Genomic DNA, 24,714 nt, shown 5'->3' on the forward strand with positions numbered 1-24,714 from the left:
ATGTATTCTGTAAAATAAGTCTTTTCCTAGAAAGACATTAAAATAGAACATAACCACTGTTATTAAAGCCAGTCTTTTGTGATGTTACTGTCTCATAATTTGTTTACAAGCTAACTTGTAATGATCCAACAGAATGGATACAGAGTCCTGCATCTTTGACTCACCTACTGGTGTCTGATCCTCAGGGAGGAAGAGCAGCTCCCACTGATTTTGGGATCAGCCCACTGAAGTGAAATAGCCAAATCTTCTGACCTAAATCAATACCAATCTATTGACTTGAGCAGCTGAGGGTTTGGCCGTTGTCAGTTAAAGATGTGTCTAATATTCTCCACCCCTTGCCCAATTCTGTGGTCCTAACATACAGGAAAAGAAAACTTTGCCATGGGAATAATGTTCATAGGGAGAACAGCCACAGCTGTGCTTCTTTGCCACACAGGAACTTAGGCAATATTTAGAAGATCTTTATTTAGTGGCTTAGTTCTGAAATTTTTGAACTATTTAGCCAACAAATCAAGTCAGTCTCTTGGCCACAACCTGTGCTGGGCATAACCTCTGAAAATGAAGACATTGTCACTCTTATAGAATACTTATCATCTAAGGATCATTTTTAACCATTTGCTATCTTTCCCAGAAAGTGTTTTATTACTCACTGTTCCGTATTGTCTGTTTGTAGCACATATCTTGCAGCAGTTAGTGGTAAGTAGAACTTGAGGAATTCTGGGCCAGATCCTCAAGCCATTACAGGGATTTGAGACTTTTCCAAGTCCAGTGTAAATAGTTCAGAGAGTGGATGATCTAACCTGAAGCTTTGTGATGGTTCTCAGCAGCTGAGGGCGCAGGCTGATTTAGTCCCTTCGAACAGGTTGATATTTTTTATGATCCCAATGATAAAAGTTGGACTTACCATTTGAACAAGACAAAAATTCTAGAAGGTCAAATCAACTAATATTTCAGAGAAGTAGTTTTATATGTTAATAGATGTTGATCTCTTTCTAGCTGGAAAAAAAAAGTGGTATGTTTTTTCTGTTTCTATTTTCATTGGAAAATGGTGAGTCTTTATGGCTCATCATTGCTCAAAGTAAATTTGTTGCAAGTTAAGTTCCTCTTGCTGGCCTTCTTGAAAATTTGAAGTCTGAAGTGGAAGGGCATTGTCACAGGGGATCAGGGTTTCAGCTTCTGTCTGCCCAGGGGGGCAGCTGGAGACTGCGTTACAGAGTACCATATGAAAAGAAAAAAAGAAAAAAAAAAAATGAACCAAAGATACCCACAAAAAATACCCCAAACCGCCAAAAACCCTCCTTTTCCCCCAAACCCCAAGAGAAATTCTGCATATCACCGCAATTGCTGCTGAAGTTCTGTCAATGTTAATAGTGATGAACACTGCTTTTTTCTCCCTTGTCTTTCTTTTGCCTCTGTATGTCTTTGCCTTTCCCGTTTGCTCTTTAACTCATTAGAGGTGCCCCAGCTCACTGACCTAAGCTTTGTTGACATAACTGACTCAAGCATCGGCCTGAGGTGGACCCCGTTAAATGCCTCCACCATTATTGGTTACCGCATCACAGTAGTTGCGGCAGGAGAAAGTGTCCCTATTTTCGAAGATTTTGTGGACTCCTCAGTAGGATACTACACAGTCACAGGCTTGGAGCCGGGCATTGATTACGACATCAGTGTAATCACACTCATTAATGGTGGAGAGAGCGCCCCTACCACTCTGACACAACAAACGGGTGAATTTTGAAAACTTCTGTGTTTTGTGACATGGACGGTGTTTCATGCTGTCACTGGCTCTCGGGACGATGGGGCTTTGTCCAAAGAGGAATTAAGCCGCTCACTGGAGGGAAGCCAGACAGACCTGGCTCACCCCTTTTTCTCAATGGCAGCTGGTGATGGATGTGCACTGCTCAGTCTTCTAATTTTAGGCATTTTAATGCTGTGAATGGCTGCAGACTTGCCAGGCTCATTCACCTTGTGCTATTCAGATTTCTGGGATGCAGTTAGAATCGAGAGCCTGAAACATGAGCTGTATGTTCACCAGATTTCTAAACCATGATTCCCCCAAATAAGAGTGCCACAGGGCAGAGCAGTTCAACAGACACCCTCCAACCCTGGTAACTGTTTGAGCTTCCAGCAGTCTATTTCAGTGGCGGCCCCACTCTTTCCATGATGCCCCAAAGGATGCAGACAAAATGCCACTCCCTGAGTACAGGCCACTGACAGCCATGCCACGCCGTCAAGGGTCAATAGTGCATGAGCAGAAGGCGAGCTGAAAACTAGTTCTTGCATGAAATCCTATTGTGTTTGAAAATCCTGAGGCTGTAAATCCTTCAACACAAGTAGAAGTAGAGTCGTAGGAAATTAGTGATATACCCTCTCCTCTCCTGTGTGTGCATGTATGGATTCTAGATGAGATGACTTTTCCACCTGTAAGCTGCTGTATGGCAACTTTGAACCTCTCTTGGCTCTGCATCTGTAATTTGAAATCCAGCTGCAAGAAGCAGGTTACTGAAACTTGCTACTTTGTTTTCAAATTAGCCCCACAGGATATATTTAAAGTATTGGGAGTTGCCAAGAGGTTAAAGGAGCCTGACAGGAGTACAGACGTATTTTTCTCTTAACTATAGTAGAACCGAACGTAGCTTAGAAGTCTGTTTGCATGGGTCTGACACAGTAGTCTGTTATGCATGAGATGCCTTCTCTGGTGATTCCCTGAATGTACCTCTTGATCAACTGGTAGGAATTGGAGAACTAAGATATATTTGGTTTTTACTGTGTAGCTGTGCCTCCTCCCACTGATCTCCGTTTTACTAATGTGGGGCCTGATACTATGAGAGTGACTTGGACCGCACCAACTTCCATCGTGCTGAGCAGCTTCTTGGTGCGTTACTCACCTGTGAAGAAGGAGGAAGACGTTGCAGAGCTGACAATTTCACCTTCAGACAACATGGTGATCTTAACAAGTAAGTGGGTTACCTACAAAAGTTGAACAAATATAAGAGGCCCCTTACATATGACATAAGATGAGGCAAAAGAAAAATTCCTTACTGTAAGTGTAACTGGCCAAATTCTCAGCTCATCTAAGCTGATGTTGAAGTAGCCTCGTACGAACTCAGACTAAATGGGGTTTGGCCACTTTCTTTACCCAAGTTAAAGCCAAACCACAGGGAAGTCTTTCCCATCAATCTAAGGACAGCGATGAATCAGACTATGGGGCAATTGCATTGATTTGCAGCCTGGTTAGGTATTAAGACTAAATACATATTACTCTCCTGGTTTGCCAGAAATGTCAAGGACTTGCAGTGCAGAGTTTCAGGGAGAGGATCAGAATGTGCAAAAGGTCATTGCTCCTTTGGCTTTGTATGCTCAGGACCAGAAAATAAATACTGTTTGGAACATTACAGGACCTGGCAATGAAACGTGGGCATTTTCAGAAAGCTGACATTAATTTTTGCTAGTGCAAAAGCTCTATTATATTCAAAGCTTTTTTCTCTGTCCTAGAATCAGGTTGGTTGTGTGAGAGACAATACTCACTTTCAGAATAAGAGACCAGATCTGGAGCTCATCAGAGTTAGAATAGCTCTGTTGGAAATCCTTGGCCCTGTTCCAGTTTATATGAGCTAAAGCTTTGGCCTGGTGCATAACTAAACTGCTAGATAACTGGAAGGGACCTCATAGAAAACTGCTTCTGGCCAGTCTCCACAAACTAATGAAGCAATAGTACAGGATACCATGCTCCTTCAGGCTAAAGCATTGCAAGCAACCATAATTCCACGAAAAGAACTGATTTAAATTTTTGAGTGTCCTGGAGGCTTAGATCTTTCATCAAGCAAAACCCGATTACCTCACTTAAGCAGCACAGTTGTGTTGGTTGAATGACTTCTAGCTATTAGTAAATAAAAGTCTAAATTCCTGTACTTGCACTCCACAGATCTGCTCCCTGGTACTGAATATCTGGTGAGAGTCTACAGTGTTTCTGAGCAGCACGAGAGCGCACCTTTGTCTGGAATCCAGAAAACAGGTACGTAGATGCACCCCGAGACACATGCGCGATTAGTGCCATCCATTAAGCATTCATTAACGGGACTTTGTTCTTTCTTGAGTATTGCCACCTTCTCGATGGGTCATCAGCTAGATATCAAAGAGCGATGCAAATGTGCATCTCGGGAAACACTAGGAAATTTTGTGTTTCATTATGTCTGAGAGCTAGAACTTCTGTTGGTCTTTAAATAGAGCATTGTAGATCCTGGTCTGAATGTACTAATGGTGTCTGCCTGATAACAAGCTTAGGCAGAGCCTGTCATATTCATCACTGCCCCTCTCTTGTTTTATAACTGTGTACTGGAGTTTGCTGGTGATGTGCATTGTTTTATGCTGTGTTGTCTGTGTGTGCCGTACACTCTTCCTGTGTCTGCATTCCAGTGCTTGTTTATCTCGCTTTGATCCTGAACACGTATTTGTTTAGTTCTATGGCTGAATAGCATTTGGCTTAGGATCTGGCAGTGTCATGGTACTGAGCTTAATGAAACGTGGCAATGGTGATGATGACCAGTAGTTCAGTTGAGCTCAGTCTCTTGTCTCTTTGAAATACCCAGGTCTTGATTCCCCCACTGGCCTTGACTTCTCGGATATAACTGCTAACTCTTTCACTGTCCACTGGATCGCTCCTCGCACCGCCATTACGGGCTACAAAATCCGGCATCAGCCAGAGCATGGTGTTGGCAGGCCCAAGGAGGACCGTGTGCCCCCCTCACGGAACTCCATCACCCTTACCAACCTGCTTCCAGGGACTGAGTACGTGGTCAGCGTCATCGCCGTCAGTGGCAGGGAGGAGAGCGTGCCCTTGGTCGGCCAACAAACAACGGGTAAGCCTTGAGAGAATGCTGGCTAAAAGTTACCATGAGGATTTTGATTGTCCTCTACCAAAGTAGTTGCTGTTAAGTAGAACTTCCCTACAAGCTTGTGAAACTCTGTGATACTGAGGTAGTGCCTGATTTAGGAAAAGGTTGGAGGACCCATGCTACTTTCAGATCAAGTCGGATGTCTTTAGGGCAAGCAGCACCTTTTCCATTAAATCTAGTCCAATGCTGTATGTTTTTTTTAATGAGATACATCACTTGTAGCGATGTGTGCACTGTGCTAAAACTAAGGCACATGAGTAGCAGAGGAGATCGGTGTCACAGGTGAAATATGTAGCTGATGTGTATTAACTGCGTTTAAACTCTCAATTCTCTTTTTTTTTTTCTAGTGTCTGATGTTCCAAGGGACCTGGAAGTCACTCCCACCAGCCCGACCAGCCTTGTGATTTCCTGGGATGCTCCTGCAGTGACAGTCAGATACTACCGGATCACGTACAGTGAAACAGGTGAGGACAGGCCGCTATGGCCAGTCACAGACCAGAACGTCTATTCTGAGGCCATTAGAAAGCCACAGAAAATAGCAAAGGCAAGTCTGACTGTAGCAGACAGGAGACTCTTGTATCTCTGAGATTCTTGCAGCATATTTAGAGAAGATGGTCAAATATAGGTGTATTTTTTTTAAAGGAGAGAAAATCATTTTATATCTACCAAAAAGAGAGACTATCTGGAGCACTTCGGTCATTTTAGAGATTGTTCTCTGTACATATTTAATTCTTTTCCTTGGGTTGGTCTGAAAAAGACTTTGACCCAACAGCTATTGAAATCAACAGGGTCCTGTCTTCAGTTTGATGCATGTAGGATTGTCCTGGTTTTTGTAATGATTTAAAATGTGTAATTCAGAGATCCATTACATTTCTTTTTCCACCCTACCTTCCTTAGGTGGAAGCAGCCCTGTGCAGGAGTTTACAGTGCCTGGCACCATGTCCACTGCTACCATCACTGGCCTCAAACCTGGCGTAGACTACACCATCACCGTGTATGCTGTAACTGGCCGTGGAGACAGCCCTGCCAGTAGCAGGCCAGTCACTGTCACCTACAAAACAGGTGAGACTTCTTTAAAACAGTACAAAGAAACCTACAAAGAACCCCTGCAGCTTCATGTTGGCTTATCCCCGTAGATTTGTATCACTGATCCCTGGTTTCTTTTAGAAATCATGGCCCATGTTGTAAGCCCGTTGTTTTCAGTGGAGCTGCATATCATGGTGGTCCAGCATGATAATGACATGACACAGAGGGGGATTGTGGACTTTTGGGGGAGGAAAACCCTGTGGAGCTCTGATGGGGATATGAGCAATATCTGACTGCTTACTGCAGCACGGAAATCCTGCTGGGCTCTCATGTCATGGGGTCACTGTTGGCTTAATTCGGGTGCTTCTGATGCACTGTCATATTACGTGATCCTGACGAGACATGACTTTCGAACTTCAGGACTGTTGTCTCACTCCTGGGTCTGGATATAGCCTTATCCTACTCCTGCTGTAGCTGCAGATAAAGGCATTTAGTAGCCTTTAAAACAATAAAAATCCTCAGCTGACATTGATATGAGGTCAGTCAGCCACACATCATGGTTAAGACCTTTTTGCTCTGGGCTAGGGTGAGGTACAAATAAATAGCAACATGTGTTTTCTGTTCTAAGAAGCACATCCTGGAAAAGGAAGAGCAGAATAAAATTCAGCTAGGAGGCAACTGTGGAGGGAGGATTTCCTGTACCAACATACTCAAAAAAACCTATTTTTGCCCAGAAATAGACACACCATCCCAGATGCAAGTTACCGATGTCCAGGACAACAGTATCAGCATCAGATGGCTTCCTTCAACGTCCCCAGTCACAGGGTATCGAGTGACAGCTGTCCCCAAGAAAGGACATGGGCCCACAAAAACTAAAAATGTCCCTGCAGGTAAGAATACATGACATCCTTCACCAGATATGTAAAGAATGCAAGATGTGGCCACTAGAATTAATGCTATTGGGCACTAGGCATATGCTCGAAGGCAAACTTTGTCCTGCTTGTACCTTTTTTTTGCCATCCTGCTGACTTTAGTTGGCTCTCATCCAGGAGAAGACAGGACAAACCTGATATAGCGGAAGATGTCCCTGCTTGTTGCAGGGGGTTTGGTCTAGATGACTTTTGAAGGTCCCTTCCAACCCAAACTATTCTATGATTCTAAATTTTCGCCCTGAAAGCTTCACATTTCTTTGACACCACTGTGCTGCAGAGGTTTTTTCTTAGCAACCTCAGTGTCTCTGAGAGAGACCTGGATTTCAAAGGAATGCAACTGGATCTTCTAGCATCCAGCAGAACTTCCTCTGAAATCCTTCTGAAGGTCACATAATGTGACCCTTGGTCATAGCATGGACTCAGTCACATACACAGCAGGCTTGACTGCGTTACCACAGAGCCTGCCAAGTCAGCTCTTGGGTTGCTCTTGGGAACACTCTTAGTGGGTTTTGTGGGATCTGCAGAGATTGGCGCTCAGGATGCTTGCGATGCAGTTGGGTTAATGGTCAGTCTTATCCAGGAAAACGCTGAAGGCTGGTCTGCTCTTGCTTTATTTTTTTTCTACTGTGCTAACCTGCCCTTTTAGCTGTGGGGATTTCGAGCAGGTACAAATTGCAGATGCCTTGTCGTGTGCTGTCAGAGAAGCATAGCGCAAACAATGACAAACGATATGTCAATCCTGTCTTGTTTTAATGACGTTTATTCATGATATCACTTATACGGGCCCTTCATTCAGAGGCCAATTTTCTGCAGCTTTGTGCAGTTGCAGATGGACTAATGTTGTTCTCTCCTGTCAGATCAAACGCAAGTCACTATTGAAGGTCTGCAGCCCACCGTTGAGTATATGGTCAGTGTCTATGCTCAGAATCAGAACGGAGAGAGTCTCCCCTTGGTTGAGACAGCTGTCACCAGTACGTATTCCACTTCACGGTAACAAAATAAATGTTATCTATTGATGTCTGAATCTGCTGTGCAGTATCGCGTCACCAGTGAAAGCAAGTGGCAGGTGTCCAGTCTCCAGGGGAGTGCAGGGTGGTTTGCCCTGTGATAAGTACCATGCACCTAAATTGCAGATGCTGGCAAAAATGGAGTCACTCTCCCTCAAATACAGGCAAAATGCGATTCCCCACCCCATCAAAATGCTGTGCTTCTGATTTTCTTTCACTAAAGCTGCAAAATCTTTTTGGGTTTTGTTCAACCAATCAGTGGAAAAAATGTGCAATCTTCCTTCTGGAGCTAGGTGGCAAAGGTGGTTACTGGTGATTACTGTTAGTGGACTGGACTGGGCTTAGGAGCACTTGCCCTGTGCAAGGGAGTAAAGGAAACCACGTGAGGTATATCAAGAACTTGGCATGAAGCACTGCAAAAGAAAGGACAGCTCAGCCCACAAATTGCTCTGTCTGCCTGTACAAAACAGCAGTACTGCTCTGGACACAAAGAGGAGGCAAGAGGGAACATGGAACTCAGAGGGATATTTCTGATGTAAAGTGCCTTTTTCAGGGACACCTCTGGGGTAGGGATTTGCATGCATGTTATTCCCTTGCTCAGGCTTGTATTCAAAACCACAACTCAGCCCCAAATACTTGTGGAATTCTCCTAAAGATAATGGGAGCTTCTCTGTAGCTTTGCAGAGATGGGAAAAGAGTCCACCTCCATTTTAAGCCAACATATTCATGGACAAAAATCACCTTTGCCAACTAGAAAATGTAGAAAATTCAGGGCTAATATAACATGGCAAATAAAAAAGTTGAAATCTTATTGAAAAGTGTAATTTGGATCCAATATAAAAATACGCCGGATCCTCCCATTTTGTGTAACAAATGGATATATAATAGCTCTGTGGTAGCCACACTAGACTCGTGTGAAGGAAGGCTCACTTCCCTTGCTGTCTAGCACTGAGCTCCCACCTTGCTAGGAAAATCCAATGAATTGGTCTAATTAGACAGTGTGCCTATCACCCAGTTGCACCTGTGGATATTCCCTGTGCACTCAAGACAAAGCTGAAAAGTTTGTTTCTAACTGATTTTGAAACATAATATACTGAGTAATTTGCTTTCTTGAAAGTGTATTAATTGGATATTAATTTATGAAAGAAAATAGTGGGACTGATTCTCCTTGGACTGGCGCTTTGCACAGCAGCTTACAATAGGGAAAAGCAAATGCAGCATGAATCCAAACTTACCAAGCCAGGTGTGTTCTCTGGCTGCCTTTTGCACTAGAAACCAGTTACTGGCTCTGGTGGCAGAAATGGGTCTTAAAATTCCCATTTCTTTTTTTCTCTTGATCACTTTAAGGTAGCTTAATGCTGCTAGAGTTGTGTAAAAGGGGCTTCAGTGTTGAGGGCACACAAATGTGGGTAAGGATTGGTGTCCTGGCTGTTTTGAAGGTGGTAATGCAAGTCCTTCTGGTTTCAACAAGGCCAAGATTGCCTTCCTGCTATGTGGCACCCACAAACTCTCAGCCTTACTCTGCCCAGGTGTAAGCATGTGTGCAAGGTGCAGCACAGAGGAGAATCAAGTACCCCCTCTCCTGCACAAAACTGAAAACCGCTTTGCATGTAATAGAAAATGCTTTTTATTTTCCTCACCCACAACCTGCTTTTTATCACATAACCTCTTACCGTTAATTTGCCTAACAGACATTGACCGCCCTAAAGGACTAGCATTCACTGAGGTGGATGTTGATTCCATCAAAATTGCTTGGGAAAGCCCGCAGGGGCAAGTCACCAGGTACAGGGTGACCTACTCAAGCCCTGAGGATGGAATCCATGAGCTATTGCCGGCCCCAGGTGGTGAAGAAGACACTGCTGAGCTGCATGGCCTCAGGCCGGGTTCTGAGTACACTATCAATATCGTTGCCATATACGATGACATGGAGAGCCTGCCCCTCACTGGGACCCAGTCCACAGGTACACCTTTAACTCCACCACCCCGCAGGCCATGGCAGCAGTGGCTTCTGCCGTGTTGGGTAAAGTGTGCAACTGGTGCTCTGCGCCGGGGAAGCCGCAGAGGCAGCCAAAGGGATGTGATTGCTCTTGAGAGGTGGCTTAGTCGCTAGTGGAGAGCTGACTGCCAGCTGAGTCAGCCTGTGTGCACGTTGGGGAAGGCAGGGATTGCAGGAAAAATCAGGATTGAAGGAGCAAGAGTCTTGAGAAAGGACATATGTTACCTTATAACCTTCTCTCCGTCCTCAAGTGGATCGCTAATGTCCAGTCCTTAGTCACAGAGCCTAATTCATGATGAACCACCCTTTTACAATGCTCTTGTCTTTAGGATACAGGGCACTTGCAAGCAGAGTTGGTTACCAACAACAGAGAGGTTAGGGCAGCTGTTGGGGTCCTCGCTGTGGGATGGAACAAAAGAGCAGCAGGAAGGCCTGGGAAATTGCTTAACCCTCAGGTCTCGCAGAGCCGCAAGATCCTTCCCTGGCACTGCCCTGAGCACTACAGCCCATGTGCATGCCCACACCCCGCGCTCACATCACCTCCACAAGAAGAGGACATGCTCCATTCAGGACAGTCCCTTGCGGGCCAGACTGATCCAACCCATGTCGAATACATTGAAAATTCCTTTGTAAAAAAGGAAAATTAAGCTAATTGCTTGAGACAAAATTACTTCCAGCAATATGGTATCCACTGTGAAACTTCGAACGTTACCAGATGTGTCTTGTTCATTTGTGGATGAAAAGTTGACTGTAATTCCAGGGGTATAATGAAGATGGTGGTTCCTAGTGTACAGATTGCTATGCTAAGCTGAAACAGAGTGCTGTGATGATTGAAACAGCTGGCTGACTACCTGCCAGAAATGCAAATATAGTAATTTTTAAAGCCTGCTCTCTGTGGTTTACCCTTTGTGGGCTGTTCAAAAGCATATCTGAAGTCATTCAAGACTTTACATTGACTCTCATGGGCTTTAGATTGAGCTCTGAGCAAAGCAACAAGGGAGAATTATGTTGTATTTCTACTCTGTAAAATTAGAAAACTTCACAGCAACATGCTAATTGCAGGTGCTATGAAAAGGTATAGTTTTCGTCTGTTTACAGCCTAGAGAGTATCAACAGTAAGGCAAGAAAATGTTTCAATGCATGCTCCTTTTTTTAATGCAAACATTTGTTTTTAGAGATATCAGATGTGTTAGCTCATGAACAGACTCTTGTGTGATGAGCCTTATGGCCACCACAGCTCTGCTTTTCCATTGCCTTGCTCTCTGTGTAGTAATTTACACTTGTGTAAGTGGCTGTAAAATGCTTCCCCTCTGCATTTGCAGTATTTTATATCCTCTTCGCAATTCCTGAGCCTGCTTCCTACTTTCTTTTGTAAATCATCCATCGTATTTTAGAAATGAGCAGAGATAGGCAAGTGAAGCAGGACTGAGCTATTAGCTGTGTGATGAAAAGCAGAGACAGGCTGAAAAATTTAAACAGACTGACTGGCCTGCTACAGATTGAAGCACCTTCCAAAGCGTTCAACCTTGTATCACGGCAAGTGTTGTTACTCACCTAACTTCAGGGTTGAGGCATCGAGATCTCCTTATTTCTGCTGAAAAGTGTTACTGTGGATTTGAGAATCTCCTCCTGTATACCTCTTCTTCCACGGTGCTTTATGCCTGTATTTGCAGAAAAGACATCACTTTCCTGCCTGCCTGTGTATTTCGGGCCTAAACCTGTCACATATTCAGGAGATAATATTGTTTTGTCCAAGACTGTCTTATTTAAACTGACCATGAGCCAATCTGGATTTTTGCAGCAATTCCACCTCCAACGAACCTGAAGTTTACTCAGGTAACTCCCACCAGTCTTACCGTCAACTGGAATGCACCAAACGTTCGCCTCACTGGCTACAGAGTCAGAGTGAACCCCAAAGAAAAGACTGGTCCTATGAAAGAAATCAACCTTTCACCAGACAGTACCTCTGCTGTCGTGTCTGGATTAATGGTAACTCCTTTATTTGTGTGATGCAGACTGTGTTGTGGGAAGGAGATGTTAGGAGAACTTGAAGCGATTTCAAATTCCCGGGTCAGAAACCTCGGCTGGAGTAGAACATTATAGCTCCTAAGGGTCTGACTCTGTTTGAAGTCTGACTAGCCATCAGCTGTAACTACTCGTTACCATAGTTTTTAAAAGGCAAGGAATTGGCCTGCTGAATCTGCATTCTTTACCCTTCCTCATTTAGCACAGAGACTGGATGCTTTAGTCAAATGCGAATTGTCAGGTTCACAATCAACAGTAACCCAGTAAAATGCTTTTACTCATATTTCACAAAAGAGGTCAGATAAAGTGACCTAATGCAGAGGTTTTCAAGCTGTGATATGGGAGCTCTGGCAGTCTATTGCCTATTTTGAAGACATCTGCAAAATGTAAGTAAAAAATGCATGTCTCTTTGTGAGTAGGCTTAAATTTGCTATATAGCCATTTTCTCCACTGGAAACATTTCAGGAGTTCCTAAAGTGCAAAAGGCTGAAAATCATTGCTTTTATGGTTTCTGCTATCTTAAAAAGCTACTGATCTGTTTTTAAGGAGTTTTCTGAATTATTTTCAAAAAGGAGCCTTAAAAAACATTCTAATCTAAGTGAACTCCTGGTCTGATGCAGTCAAGGAGAAAAGACCATGCTGTAACTTCCACCATTCTCTTTTCTTCACAGCCAGAGGACCTTATCGTAGCAAATGACATCCATTAACCCCAGGAAAAACAGGGTGTAAATTAGGCTTTTCTGAAGAATCAGCTCGGAAGCTCAGGTTCCAAAATGAGGGATGGCAAATAAGCTTCTTCCAGGATTTCCTCTGTGTGTGCACTTGTGCACTACTAGTATTATCAATAGCACTGTTTATCAGGGTCGATGTCTACTCTTTCATTACAGGTGGAAATAATTAGAATTATCCCATCAATCCTTCACTGATTTGAGTTATTTTAAGGTTTCATACTTCAGTTACTGGTGACCAAGAAATGTGGCTCTACCAAACACTGAACGAGGGCAGGACTGTGTCCCACTGTGCCAGGTCCTTCTCATGACACAGTATAACTTTGTCCATTCTAGGTGGCCACCAAGTATGAAGTGAGCGTCTATGCCCTGAAGGACTCTCTGACCAGCCGACCAGCCCAGGGTGTGGTCACCACTCTTGAAAGTAAGTAGTGATCCTCCACAAATGACCCATAGTGCTTTGCTAGATGCAGAGGCTGAGATCCTACTCTCTGTCAAAAGCAAGGCTCTGTACAAAGCTCCAGCAAAGGCCTTCACAAACACTTAGATGGTAAGATTCATAATCCCCACAGTACTGACAGGAGACCTTTTCCTTCTGGCGCAGATGTTAGTCCCCCTCGCAGGGCCCGTGTGACAGATGCCACCGAGACAACCATCACCATTACCTGGAGAACCAAGACTGAGACCATCACTGGCTTCCAAGTTGATGCTGTCCCAGCAAGTGGCCAGAACCCCATTCAAAGGACCATCAGCCCTGATGTTCGGACTTACACTATCACTGGTAAGTGAGGGGCTTCTGCAGGTGTGGGAGCTTCCAGGGTCATATCAGAAGCTACAGCGGGTTCTTGTTCATTAAATTTCCTTGATGAGAAATACTATAGGAACAAAAGGTGGGAAAAAATATCCGAGTCATAAAGACTAGTCTCCAAGAAGTTGCTGTTGAAAGACATTCTGATGAAAAATGTCTTAGACGGCTTTCTCAGATGAGATAACATTTATGTTTCAACTTCATTTTAGGCTTACAACCTGGCACTGACTACAAGATCTACCTTTACACCCTGAACGAGAATGCGCGCAGTTCCCCAGTAGTGATTGATGCCTCCACTGGTAATGAACTTGGCTGACTTTTCTGTTCATACTAACACATTACAATCACATATGGTCAGGCAGAAGTTGCCTATATCTGGTCATATATAAAATTTACTGTAACTTGCAGCAATTGGTTTTACTCTGGAGTTTGAGAAGTGTGTCAGAAGATGCAGGGCAGGTGAAGGATATGGTTGCCTTTACCGCATTTGACTTGTTTCCTTCTGTTTTCACCTAGCTATTGATGCTCCTTCTAACCTGCGCTTCCTTACAACCACAAGCAACTCCCTCTTGATTACCTGGCAGCCTCCACGAGCCAAGATCACGGGCTACATCATCAGATATGAGAAACCTGGCTCACCAGCCAAAGAGGTTCTGCCTCGTCCTCAGCCTGGCACCACCGAGGCTACTATTACTGGTACCTGTCTCTGTTTCGTGTGGGAGCTCTTCACCTGAAACACTTAAATTTGAAGAGGGAGGGGGAAGGCCTAATTATAAAATGTGTTGATGATCAGCTAAGAGAAGGGCAAAGTTTTGTTACTTTGCTGTGGTTTCTAATGACAGCAACTCTATAAGCACATCTGTCCTACAAACATAATACACTTCTCTGATCAGATCAACCATCAGATTTGAACAGTCCACAGACGTTTGTTTCCACTGCCACCGCAACTGTCACCCATTCAAGGAAAAAAACCATGACTCTGGCACCTCATCAGTCATGCATTCTGAAGACTTATGTTTCGTGTCTGCAGTGTCAGACTTCAAACTCGTTCTAAGGAGCAGGAGGTTGGACACTTTTTTACTGTCCTGAAAACCTCAGATCCAAACCATGCATACCCATACTATAGTCATACCCACCTCTCATTCTTCCTTAGATCTCTGACAAAATGACAAAAGAAAAGCAACTCTTAAGTTAAAGATTGCTTTGTGTCCTTGCTCCCCACCTAGGTTTGGAACCAGGAACTGAATACATCATCTACGTCATTGCTGTGAAGAACAATCAAAAGAGCGAACCACTGGTTGGCAGAAAAAGGACAGGTAAAACAAAACTCTGGGTTGTTGTGTGCCAGCAGGACATGATGTTTTCCCCTTGGGGAATACATTCTCAGGACTGAAATAATAACATTACTTAAAATATCCTGTTCACACCATTCAGCCACACATTTTCATGAGTCAAATAGGCTTTGTAAGGAGGTTTTTCTTTCTAGAATGCAGGAGGTAAGATTATGAAGTTACATGAATCACGTTTAGCTGTGTTTGAACACTTCAGAAAAACATGCTTGGTGCTTGATACTTGCCTGGGTACCTAACTGATAATTAAATTAGGGTTAATACTCTTATTTCCATCTAGCACATGATGGCATCAAAGGCAGAATCCATTCCTTTATCCATTGCATTTCTCTTTACACCCTCCACAGTGTGAGACTGAGATACCTGTAGCAAGCAAAATACCAACTGTATATCTGAATGTGATCAAAGAGTTAGATCGTTACTGTGCACCAGTGATTTTCTTAAACCGATAACCTGTGAACATCTCTTGTCTATCTCATTTCTTGTGTATCTCACTACTTCTTAATTTAAGCAGTGATGGCTTCTTTGGGTTGCAGTGTTCAAAATTGTTGCTCAGTTGTATGAAAATTTCATACCAACACACTTCTTATGCCGATGTGTGGAAGATATACACATATTTATATAATATATAAATATATATAGAGATAGAAAATATCTTCACAATCACAATAAGGTCATAAAAAGTGTGTATCTTGGGATGACTGCTAATCTTTGCTTGGAGCAGGGTACAGCATCCACTCTAGCTGTTTAATTTCTATATTGTTAATTTGCCACGCTTCGCTTTATGGCTTCTAACCTTTCTTTGGCTAGATGAGCTTCCCACGTTGATTACCAGACCGCACCCCAACCAACCTGACATTCTCGACGTACCTTCTGTCGACGAGGGGACCCCTTACCTGACAAACAATAGATATGACAATGGAAATGGTATCCAACTTCCAGGCACCTCTGGGCACCCACAGACAATAGGACACCAGGGTCAACAAGTCTTCTTTGAGGAACATGGCTACAGACGGCCTGTACCCACCACAGCAACTCCCCTTAGGCCGGGGTCAAGACGGCAACCGCCAAATGTAGATGAAGCGATCGAAATCCCTGGGTACCAAGTGCCTATCATAGTCGAACCTTCGTACCCTCATTCCCGTGGGCCCAGGCACAATGACACCACAGGTCAAGAAGCTCTTTCTCAGACAACCATCTCTTGGAGGCCACTGCTGGAGAGCTCTGAATACATCATCTCATGTCAGCCAGTCAGCCAGGATGAAGATACTCTGCAGGTAACTGAGCTCTTAAAGAGTCTTTTTAACATGTTGCTGAGAACAGGATAAATGCCTCCATTCTCTTCTTCATGGAGAAGGCTACAGGCTAAAACTGCTAAAACAGAAAGCCCTTGAAATGCTGTCAGTATCAACATTTCACTAGGGAAGGGGGCAGTCAGGGAGCTGATTGGGAGTTTTGAAGACTGAGGTGCTGCTTCTCCAAACCAAAGACTCCCTTAGCACTTCTCCTTTGTCTCCCTTGGTTTGTTTCCCTGAAAAGGCAGTAACAACACATGAACCATGGTCCAGAGTAGTCAAGTTTAACTTGGTGTTGTCTGAAGTTCTCAGAATGTCTAATGGGCTGGCTCCATCATGGTATAGAAATCAACCCAAACACCCTGTCTTACCTGTGAGTGGGGTGACACCTAAGGAGTAATCCCTCTTCCCTTTCCGGTGACTTGGCATTGCCTGTTTTTGCAGTTCAGGGTTCCTGGCACTTCCTCCAGTGCTACGCTCACTGGTCTTACCAGAGGGGCCACCTACAACATCATAGTGGAAGCCCTGAAAGATCACCGGAGACAAAAGGTGCTGGAGGAGGTGGTCACAGTTGGCAATACTGGTAAGTGAAAGCTTTATGGAGTCTAGGTGAACCTTTTGTGTTTCCTGCCTCATTTCCCTTACTCAAGACAACCTACCTGCTGCCCAGGCCTGAGAATAGTTCAGAAAGGAAACTTCTGACAAGGAGAGTTCATTGCAGGACACTAGGACAAGTGATTTGTGAAGTCGACTGATCCTGGGTAACTAACTGCCACACTGATGGTGTGACTCGAGATGTTCTGGTCTGTTGTCTAATCGTGAAGAATGTGCTTCTGTCGGGTCAGTGCCTGAGACCAGGAGGTCTGGTATTGACTGCTCTGAAAGGAAGTCAGGGATCACGCTGGTGTTGCAGATTCCAGCCCAGCAGTGACGCTCTGCTGTCAGAATAACACACCATGCTTACAGGAAGGAGCCAGTGGCCACTGTAACTGCTTTGTCAGTCATTTGCCACTGCTTCTGGGTTGATTATCCAGCAGCACCCCTAGACCATCCTGAAGGTCCATCAGCAGGGCAGGCTGCCTGCAGAGATGCTGATTAAGCACAAACAGGCAGCACTTAAAAGCTGTGTGGCCAACCATGAGTATTTGTGGTCAGAGACAGCACTTGCCACAGCTGGAAAGCCCAGAGCCCACACACACCCTGTGGGACCTGGGTTTTGCTTTTACTGGCACAGGGGTCTGATCAAGAACTCCTTTTCTCTCCCTCCATCCCCTCCTGTGTGTATTTTGAGGCCAAAAAGAAGAGGGCAGGATGGGAGAAGAAAAAAAATGAAGATTTAAGGGTTTATGTTGTCTACCCATTAGACCTCTCCATGCAGGCCCCTAGAGTCCCTACCTCCCTGGGAAAATAAGGCTGTTTCTCCCCTTCCAGCACCCCAGTTGCCTTATGTTTGCCACAGACTGACCAGAGAGCATTAAGTCTTGAGCCTGATCATCACACACTGAACTGGTGGTTCTAGAACACCCACTTTTCAATCAAGGTACACACCTAAGGTGGAAATCTATATGCAACACCATGACTATAAGGTCTGATCTCCTCCTTCCATCCCCCTGCCATGAGCTAGAGTCTGAATTGTCCCCCAAAAAGTGCACATGCAGCTACCAACCTCCTGCTGTTTCCCAGCATCACACAGCACATTTCTCTTTAAAACAGGCTCAGTCAGGTCATTGCTCTCCAGCAGCAAATGCAAAAACTTGCTTGAAACCTGGCACATCAAAATGAAAACAGCCTTCATATCAGGTGTTTTTTATCATTCGACTGCTCTGACACATGCAAATGGAAAATAAATCACAGGGAGTCTGGACTGCTGACAGAATCATCAAGTATATGCCCATGGGGTAGCTCCATTACTGCCAGGATATTGTAAGAAGAAAAAAAAAACCAACACATATTCAATGAAAATTATTCTGTCTTTCAGTAGTTCCTATTGCTGTGTGTGATTCCTGTTCCTTTTGTTTTCGTTCCAGTGTCTGAAGGACTAAACCAGCCAGCTGACGATACCTGCTTTGATACTTACACCGGCTCCTTCTATTCCATTGGCGAGGAGTGGGAGCGGTTATCTGAAACTGGCTTTAAACTCTGGTGCCAGTGTTTAGGCTTTGGCAGTGGTCATTTCAGATGCGATTCCTCTAGTGAGTAGCTTGCTTTTGACCATCCCTGTCTCTGAACTCCCTGAGCATGTTTGGCAGAACCAACTGGGTCCAAACATGATGCAAATGAATGTGGGCTCTTAAGCTTTTAAACCAAATCTGTGTTTTGCATCATAAGAGATGGAAAACTTTGGTTACTTCTGAGCTGTGCAGCTTATGTAGTGTTGCCATTCACTGCATCAGCAACAATCAATATTGTTCTGATACATAATGACTTTTTCACCAAAGTTAAGTGTTTGTTTTATTTTCCCTGCCCTTGTCAGATGTAAAAGTGAGATAGGCAAGATACCTAAATGACAGTATCTGGGTAGGCATTTAAGAAGACAGTTTTGAATATTAAATTATGGTTGAGTCTTCATCTCCTAATTATATACATCATTGCAGTGGGCCAGATAGAACTTGTGTGGATTCCAGTTGGTATTACAGCAAGCGCCAAGTCTGTTTTGCATTGCAAGCAGCCTTTACAAAGCATCTTGTGGAATGAGTTTTCTAATTTTCTCAGCTGCTCTTTGAAGCTCTGCTGGGGCACTAAGTTTCATTATTTATAAGACTGTGGTTTACATGGAAGAGTATCAAACTTCATGTAAGGGTATGGAACAAAAGTCTGCAATTGAGTGGCTTAACACAACACATATCCAACTAATTGAAATTGTGCTTTTAAATTGTGGAGTAAGCTAAGCAAAGAAAGTATGTCTGCAATTTGCGTAGACTCAGAGGAGAAACTGCAAGGAAGACACTTGTTTTACAGGATTAATATTTATATTTCATCATTTGTTACACATGGCTTACCCATTGTGTTTTGCACTCGCCGTGATACAATTCTACTGGGTATTTGCTCAAAAAAGAGCATTTAAAATATTTTTCTCTCCCTGCCCCATGTCTGTTAAATTCTCTTTTATTTCTCTTCCTATTAGCCAACCTTCCTCTCCCCCTTCCTGCTCTTTGTCACATCCTACTTTTTTCCTAAGAGCCTTTAGCCATTTCGTAGAGCTGTAACAGTCCTCAGCAGATAAACACTGCAGGAGCTGAACCCATTTCCAGCAGGAACCCACTTCTTCCTTGGGACATACGTGAGCTGAAGAGATTCTTTCTCCTGCCCCTGAGACAACACCAAGCTGTTCTCCTCCTGCTGCACCGCTGCAGCATGGGGGATAACTCCTGCTTCTCTTGTTCCTCTGCCCTCTCCAGAGTGGTGCCATGATAACGGTGTAAACTACAAGATCGGGGAGAAGTGGGACCGTCAGGGGGAGAATGGCCAAATGATGAGCTGTACCTGCCTTGGAAATGGAAAAGGAGAATTCAAGTGCGAACCTCGTAAGTCTCCTTCTGATGGTAACTTGATTGAGCTCTTACTTGGGAAGTTTCAGCATCTCAGGGCTGTTCCCATTAAAGTCCTGCCATGGGGCAGGCAGAGTATCAGTATGTTTGATTCAGTGACAGTTTGAATCTGTTCTCACAAGAGCTGAAGGCATAAAACTCATATTCCCAAGCTTTAAAAGAAGAAAACCCTCTTTTGTCAGCTCAGGTCACAGCATACTCAGCATCTCTCTGCCTTTGGCCCTGGAGCCATACAAGAGGGACATGTCACTGCACTAAGTGGTGTGGATTACCCTGATCAGTAACACATGACTGTTCTGCAGGGCCTGTCCCCTGAAGATCCTCCAGACTTCACACTGTGAATTAAACTGCATTGCTCTTGTCAGGCAAATACCCTCAGGTTCTAGTTTAAAGTGGCTGGAGAGCTATAAAAATGACCGATGTTCCCCCTGCCAGCCAGTGATCCTCTGGTCAGACAGGGAGAGCGTGCTGGCCAGAGGCTCCTATTCCCATCACCAAAATGCTGTGAGAATGCTTCAGGCCAAGCACAGACCACGCAACTGAGCTCTGCCTGTCCCTCCACAGATGAGACCACGTGCTATGATGACGGGAAGATGTACCAGGTCGGAGAGCAGTGGCAGAAGGAGTACTTTGGGGCCATCTGCTCCTGCACTTGTTACGGAGGACAGCAGGTAAGCAGGAGGGACTTGGCATGCTTAACACAGGGAATGAAGAGGAGGCTGTGCTGGAGCGCAGTCCTAAAACTTCTGGGTTTTAGATCAGACAGTGTCTAATGCTGGGCCAAAACAGGCCCATATAAGAAAAAAAAAATTAGTAGAAGAGCTTAAGTACTTGGAGCTGGGGCCTATGCGGTATAAAATGGGAGCAACCTCAGTGGTGCTGGGGGAGCTGTGCCCACACATATGAATTCTGGCAGCCCCTCGGCCATCTGCATCAGCACATTCTGTTTCTTTAGGGCTGGCGTTGTGACAACTGCCGCAGACCCAGCGTGGAGGTGGCCCCTGAAGGCTCTGCTGGCCATACCTACACACAGTTTACACAGCGGTACCACCAGGCCACAAACACCGTAAGTACACTCTCCTTCTCTGCCCTCCCTTAATGCCAGTCTGGTCTGTGGCACAGATAGGTGGGGTCTGTAGGGCTCAAGGGATGAGAGTAGTGTGCAGCCTTCTGCTTGGTCAGAAGCACGCGGTGGCCACCGATGCAGTAAACCCTCGCTCTGCACAGCACAGACCGTACGCTAGAGCTCACACGTCCACACAGAGTGTTCAGTGCCACACAATGTCAGCGGGACTTCTTGTTGATGAGCGCTGGGATGCGCCTGCATGCTCTGGCTGTGGCGGTAGTGCATGTAGTGATCTCCTAGTCTTGCTGCTGTAAACCAGCTGTGTGCTTTGTGCCGAGAAAGCTGAACAGCTACACAGGCTGGCACCAATCCACAGCCCAAAGCACACAGCAGAAGTGTCCGTCCTCACAGGACAGTGCACTAACTGATTTCCTTCCCTCCTGACAGAACGTCAACTGCCCAATTGAGTGTTTCATGCCCCTAGATGTACAGGCAGACACACAACATCCACGGGGAAAGTAACATCCAGCAAGACTTCTTGCGGCAATGGCAACAGACAAACCAAAGTATAAATACCTATCTGCCACGATTACCACCCAAACTGGAGTGACGCTAGCCAAACTGCATCTTTTGAGAATGGCCCTCTGCTCTGGAGCCATTTTCCCAGCTTAAGCTCAACTCACAGCTTCTCCAAGCGCCACTCTTGGAGTGTTTCAGACTTTTCTCATGATTGATAGTGATTGTCTTGGTCTTGCTCAAAGTGCTGAATAACAGTCACTATTTTCAAATTTAAAGAGGGGAGATGCTAAATCACAAATTGGTGGAGGATCAAAATGTTAAGGGGGAGGGAGGGAGGGTGTAGAAATTCAAGGTTCCCATGCTATGCAAAGAACATTTGAGTACAACATTACTGAAGTTTAGCAATAGGAAAGTCCACCAAACACTTCTGCTTTCACATAAGCGTGCAGCCAGCAATAAGATAGGAACAGCAAATCCAATCACTGTGATATTTAAAATATGCACAGTCCTAATATTTCTCAATGATCCTAGTATTTTTCTAGCTGTATCTTTGTATCTCATACTGTTATTTATCAGTTTTGTTTCCCTGACCTTCAAGTGTTTTTATATGGGAATAAAATGTATTGAAGACACTTAGTATGCAGTTGACAAAGAGGAATTTGGTGTAATTATGATCAGTGATTATTTTTATACTGTAAGTGCCAAAGCTTTACTACTGTGGAAAAGAAAAAAAAACAACTCTTTTAATAAAAAGATTTACAAACCAGACAGGTAGTTCAAGTGATTCTCTTTGCTACCACGGAATCTAGGATGAAGATTATTATTCTGAGCTGGAGTAACATTGCCTTGAAACAAGATGGAACAAACATCTCAATGAAGCGTGAAGTAAACCTCAAGTGAATCTTTGTAGAGCAGTTTGTTAATGAAAGGCTTCCAGCTGCCCCAGTAGAGCACAGAGACCCTCTGAGTATGTATGTTACACTGCAGGAGCCAGGGGCTTGCTTTCTGGGAACAGGCGGTGGAGAGAGAAAGGGGGAGGGAAAGGAAAATATTCCCCGCTTTGGACATGAGCTGAGGTAGACGTGGTCCTTAATCCAGCCAGACATTAAATACCTAAAACCAAATATGCTTTCATGTTTGAGTTGCCAAAATTAGTGAAGCCATCCACACCCTTGAAGCTGGATGTGTTGAAGGCTTAACTGTACTTGGAGCCAGTGACCCAATCCCAGCTCCAAATGGAGGATAACCACCATTCACTCCTCTCTGCAACAGAGCACAACTTACCTGTGCCCATCTAAAGGGTTAACAGAGGGGCAATCACACCCCCCCACCTCAACTCTCAGCCATTTCATCTCCATTTGCAATGTGGCAAATTCAAATAAAGCCCAGAACTGAGGCTGTTTAGGCACTAGCGAGCACACCCTCAGGTGCTGCTACCACCTCCCAGAAATCCTTACCTCTGCAGAAGCCTCAAAAAACAGCAGGGGACAGACACCACCTGGGTGTGTAACAGGCAAAACCGCTTTCAAGTCTGCTGTGCTTCTGCCGTGGGGGGTGGGAAGGGAGGTCAATGAATTTCTCCTCAAAACCTTTTTTAAAACAAAGCCAGTCTTGGATTACAAAGTTAGCAATAAGTCCCTTTAGCTTGCACTGCCGACACTGCAAAAACCTGTACAGCATTTGCAAATACAGAACATGAAGGGTTCTGTCATGATTCCTCAGGCCACATTCCTTTCTTAGCTACAAAAGCACTGTATTACTTAAGTCAATGGATTTCTCTGGATTGAATAAAACATAGCATGAAAATAGAATTTGGCTGCTTGACATGAGAAACACACATGGCAGTTGTTTGCACAGATTGCTATCTATAGAGTAACCGAAACATTTGCAAATAGTAAAGTGACTGGAGCAGAAATCAGTTCTGTCCCACTGATGTTCAAGAGCCAAATGAGTATCAAAAATACACAAGAACTAAAAATGGCATGGACAGAGATACAGAAGAATATGTTCCTGTTAAACTAGATTTCTATCAATTTGTTTTTCCAAAGTGCATTGGCCTCTGGAGAGGTCTGTCCATGCCCTAAAGCACAAGGGTTTACATTGCTGACAATTTCTGTTAAACATTTCCTACTGTAGTGCTGGGTATTTTGTCATTGGGCTGAATCTTCCATTTTCAGTTAACATTTGAAAGCCACTAGCAGATACAGCAGAAACTTGTGAGATCCAATGTATCAACCACACACTTTCCTTTTAGAAACAATCAGCAACAAAAGGAACAAAGGTTTTTGAAGGTCCTTGTGCTTCACCCAGACTCTAGTGCATAAAATGGCAACAGAACAGCAGCTGGTCTTTAAAACACAGGATCAATTTATATCCATGGTCCACTTGAGCGCTAAGAGCGACTAACGTTGTCCAACCCAAGCTACCGTCAAGACAGGGCAGCTGCTCAGGCAGGGATAAAGGCGGCAGCGGCCGTTGTGAGCAGGGAGCTTTCCAGCTCCCGAACAAGGTGCTCACCTCTATGCCAAGCCCAAAGGCATTTAAGCCCCTGGCTGTTCTTTTCCAGAAGAGGAGACACACGTCTGCATGGTGTGTCTTCTCAGATACCACAGAGCACAGGAACAACCAGAGTCAGGACTCTCTTCCAGCAAGGAATGGAGTGGTTGAAGGAAGAAAAAAAAAAAAAATTAAAAAAAAAAAAATGCAGTGCTACCAACAGCAAAGGCTGAGAAGGATTCCTCCCACCCTCTGTTTACTTCCACGCTTTTGGGAGCTTTTTTTCTCCTTCTGTCAGCACAGGACCTGCCTGGGGCAACACGCCATATAGTGACAGTGCAAAACAGCCTGTCAGCAGCTTGCTCTTCAAAAAACATCAACTGAGGCATGCAGACCTATCCCCCCTGGGAAGAGACATGCCCTTTCCTATGGGAAACAGATACTAAGCAGAGCTATGCGGTTCCCTTTTAATCATGTAAATATCAAAGGAAGAAGTAATTCATTGAGCCAGCAGGAGATCAGCAAACCTCGCATGAACCCTCACGGACCAACACAGCCCTTTCTTACAGAGAACCACCCATCTGGCCTGCTGCACCGCAGGAAGGCTCTTGGCTCCTCAGCCTAGTTGTCAGCCGGGACTTGCTATCAATACCAGGAGGGCCTGGATCCCCCCTTTAGGGCATCTCTCGGCAGCTTAAAAACAGCAGCTCCTGACCTGGCCTTGCAGAGCAGCAGTTGGAGCCGTAGCTTCCAGAGCTGCATATTCCTTCCGGAAGAATGCCTGTGGCTTTGTGCCTGAAACAGGAGCCAGTCAAGTGCTAGGCTGCCAATTCCCTTCAAGGGGAACACTGCGGGCTAGTTGAAATTGTCACCACAACCCAGGTGACAAGCCACCCCGAAGGGCATTCCTGTGAGGTCACCTCACACCTGGAACCAGACCAGAGGTTTTTTATCAGCCGTTAGTCAGACAAGTGAAGCAGAGTAATCAAGGACACTTACCTGGAACATTGGATACTTAGGTGCC

The 24,714-nt window shown here is 44.6% G+C and overlaps 1 protein-coding gene across 2 annotated transcripts in view; it reads left to right on the forward strand.

The window, feature by feature from the left end:
- Window positions 1-21,955, forward strand: part of FN1 (fibronectin 1) — a 54,092-nt gene extending 32,137 nt beyond the window's left edge. Inside the window, exons 25-45 of one of the 2 annotated variants that reach the window (XM_065638247.1) lie at window positions 2,775-2,957; window positions 3,926-4,015; window positions 4,590-4,859; window positions 5,243-5,359; window positions 5,793-5,957; window positions 6,656-6,811; window positions 7,711-7,824; window positions 9,552-9,821; window positions 11,658-11,845; window positions 12,946-13,033; window positions 13,214-13,390; window positions 13,627-13,716; window positions 13,934-14,113; window positions 14,644-14,733; window positions 15,577-16,043; window positions 16,506-16,644; window positions 18,089-18,253; window positions 19,460-19,585; window positions 20,174-20,280; window positions 20,565-20,675; window positions 21,123-21,955. In XM_065638247.1, coding sequence (XP_065494319.1) covers window positions 2,775-2,957; window positions 3,926-4,015; window positions 4,590-4,859; window positions 5,243-5,359; window positions 5,793-5,957; window positions 6,656-6,811; window positions 7,711-7,824; window positions 9,552-9,821; window positions 11,658-11,845; window positions 12,946-13,033; window positions 13,214-13,390; window positions 13,627-13,716; window positions 13,934-14,113; window positions 14,644-14,733; window positions 15,577-16,043; window positions 16,506-16,644; window positions 18,089-18,253; window positions 19,460-19,585; window positions 20,174-20,280; window positions 20,565-20,675; window positions 21,123-21,197 — 3,368 coding nt within the window. In that variant the 3' untranslated portion in view covers window positions 21,198-21,955. The remainder of the gene's footprint in view (window positions 1-2,774; window positions 2,958-3,925; window positions 4,016-4,589; window positions 4,860-5,242; window positions 5,360-5,792; window positions 5,958-6,655; window positions 6,812-7,710; window positions 7,825-9,551; window positions 9,822-11,657; window positions 11,846-12,945; window positions 13,034-13,213; window positions 13,391-13,626; window positions 13,717-13,933; window positions 14,114-14,643; window positions 14,734-15,576; window positions 16,044-16,505; window positions 16,645-18,088; window positions 18,254-19,459; window positions 19,586-20,173; window positions 20,281-20,564; window positions 20,676-21,122) is intronic. The other variant, XM_065638248.1, reaches the window with a different exon arrangement.
- Window positions 21,956-24,714: the final 2,759 nt, after the last annotated feature.

The sequence above is a fragment of the Caloenas nicobarica genome, chromosome 6, assembly GCF_036013445.1.
Source record: "Caloenas nicobarica isolate bCalNic1 chromosome 6, bCalNic1.hap1, whole genome shotgun sequence".
Classification (NCBI taxonomy): Eukaryota; Metazoa; Chordata; class Aves; order Columbiformes; family Columbidae; genus Caloenas; species Caloenas nicobarica.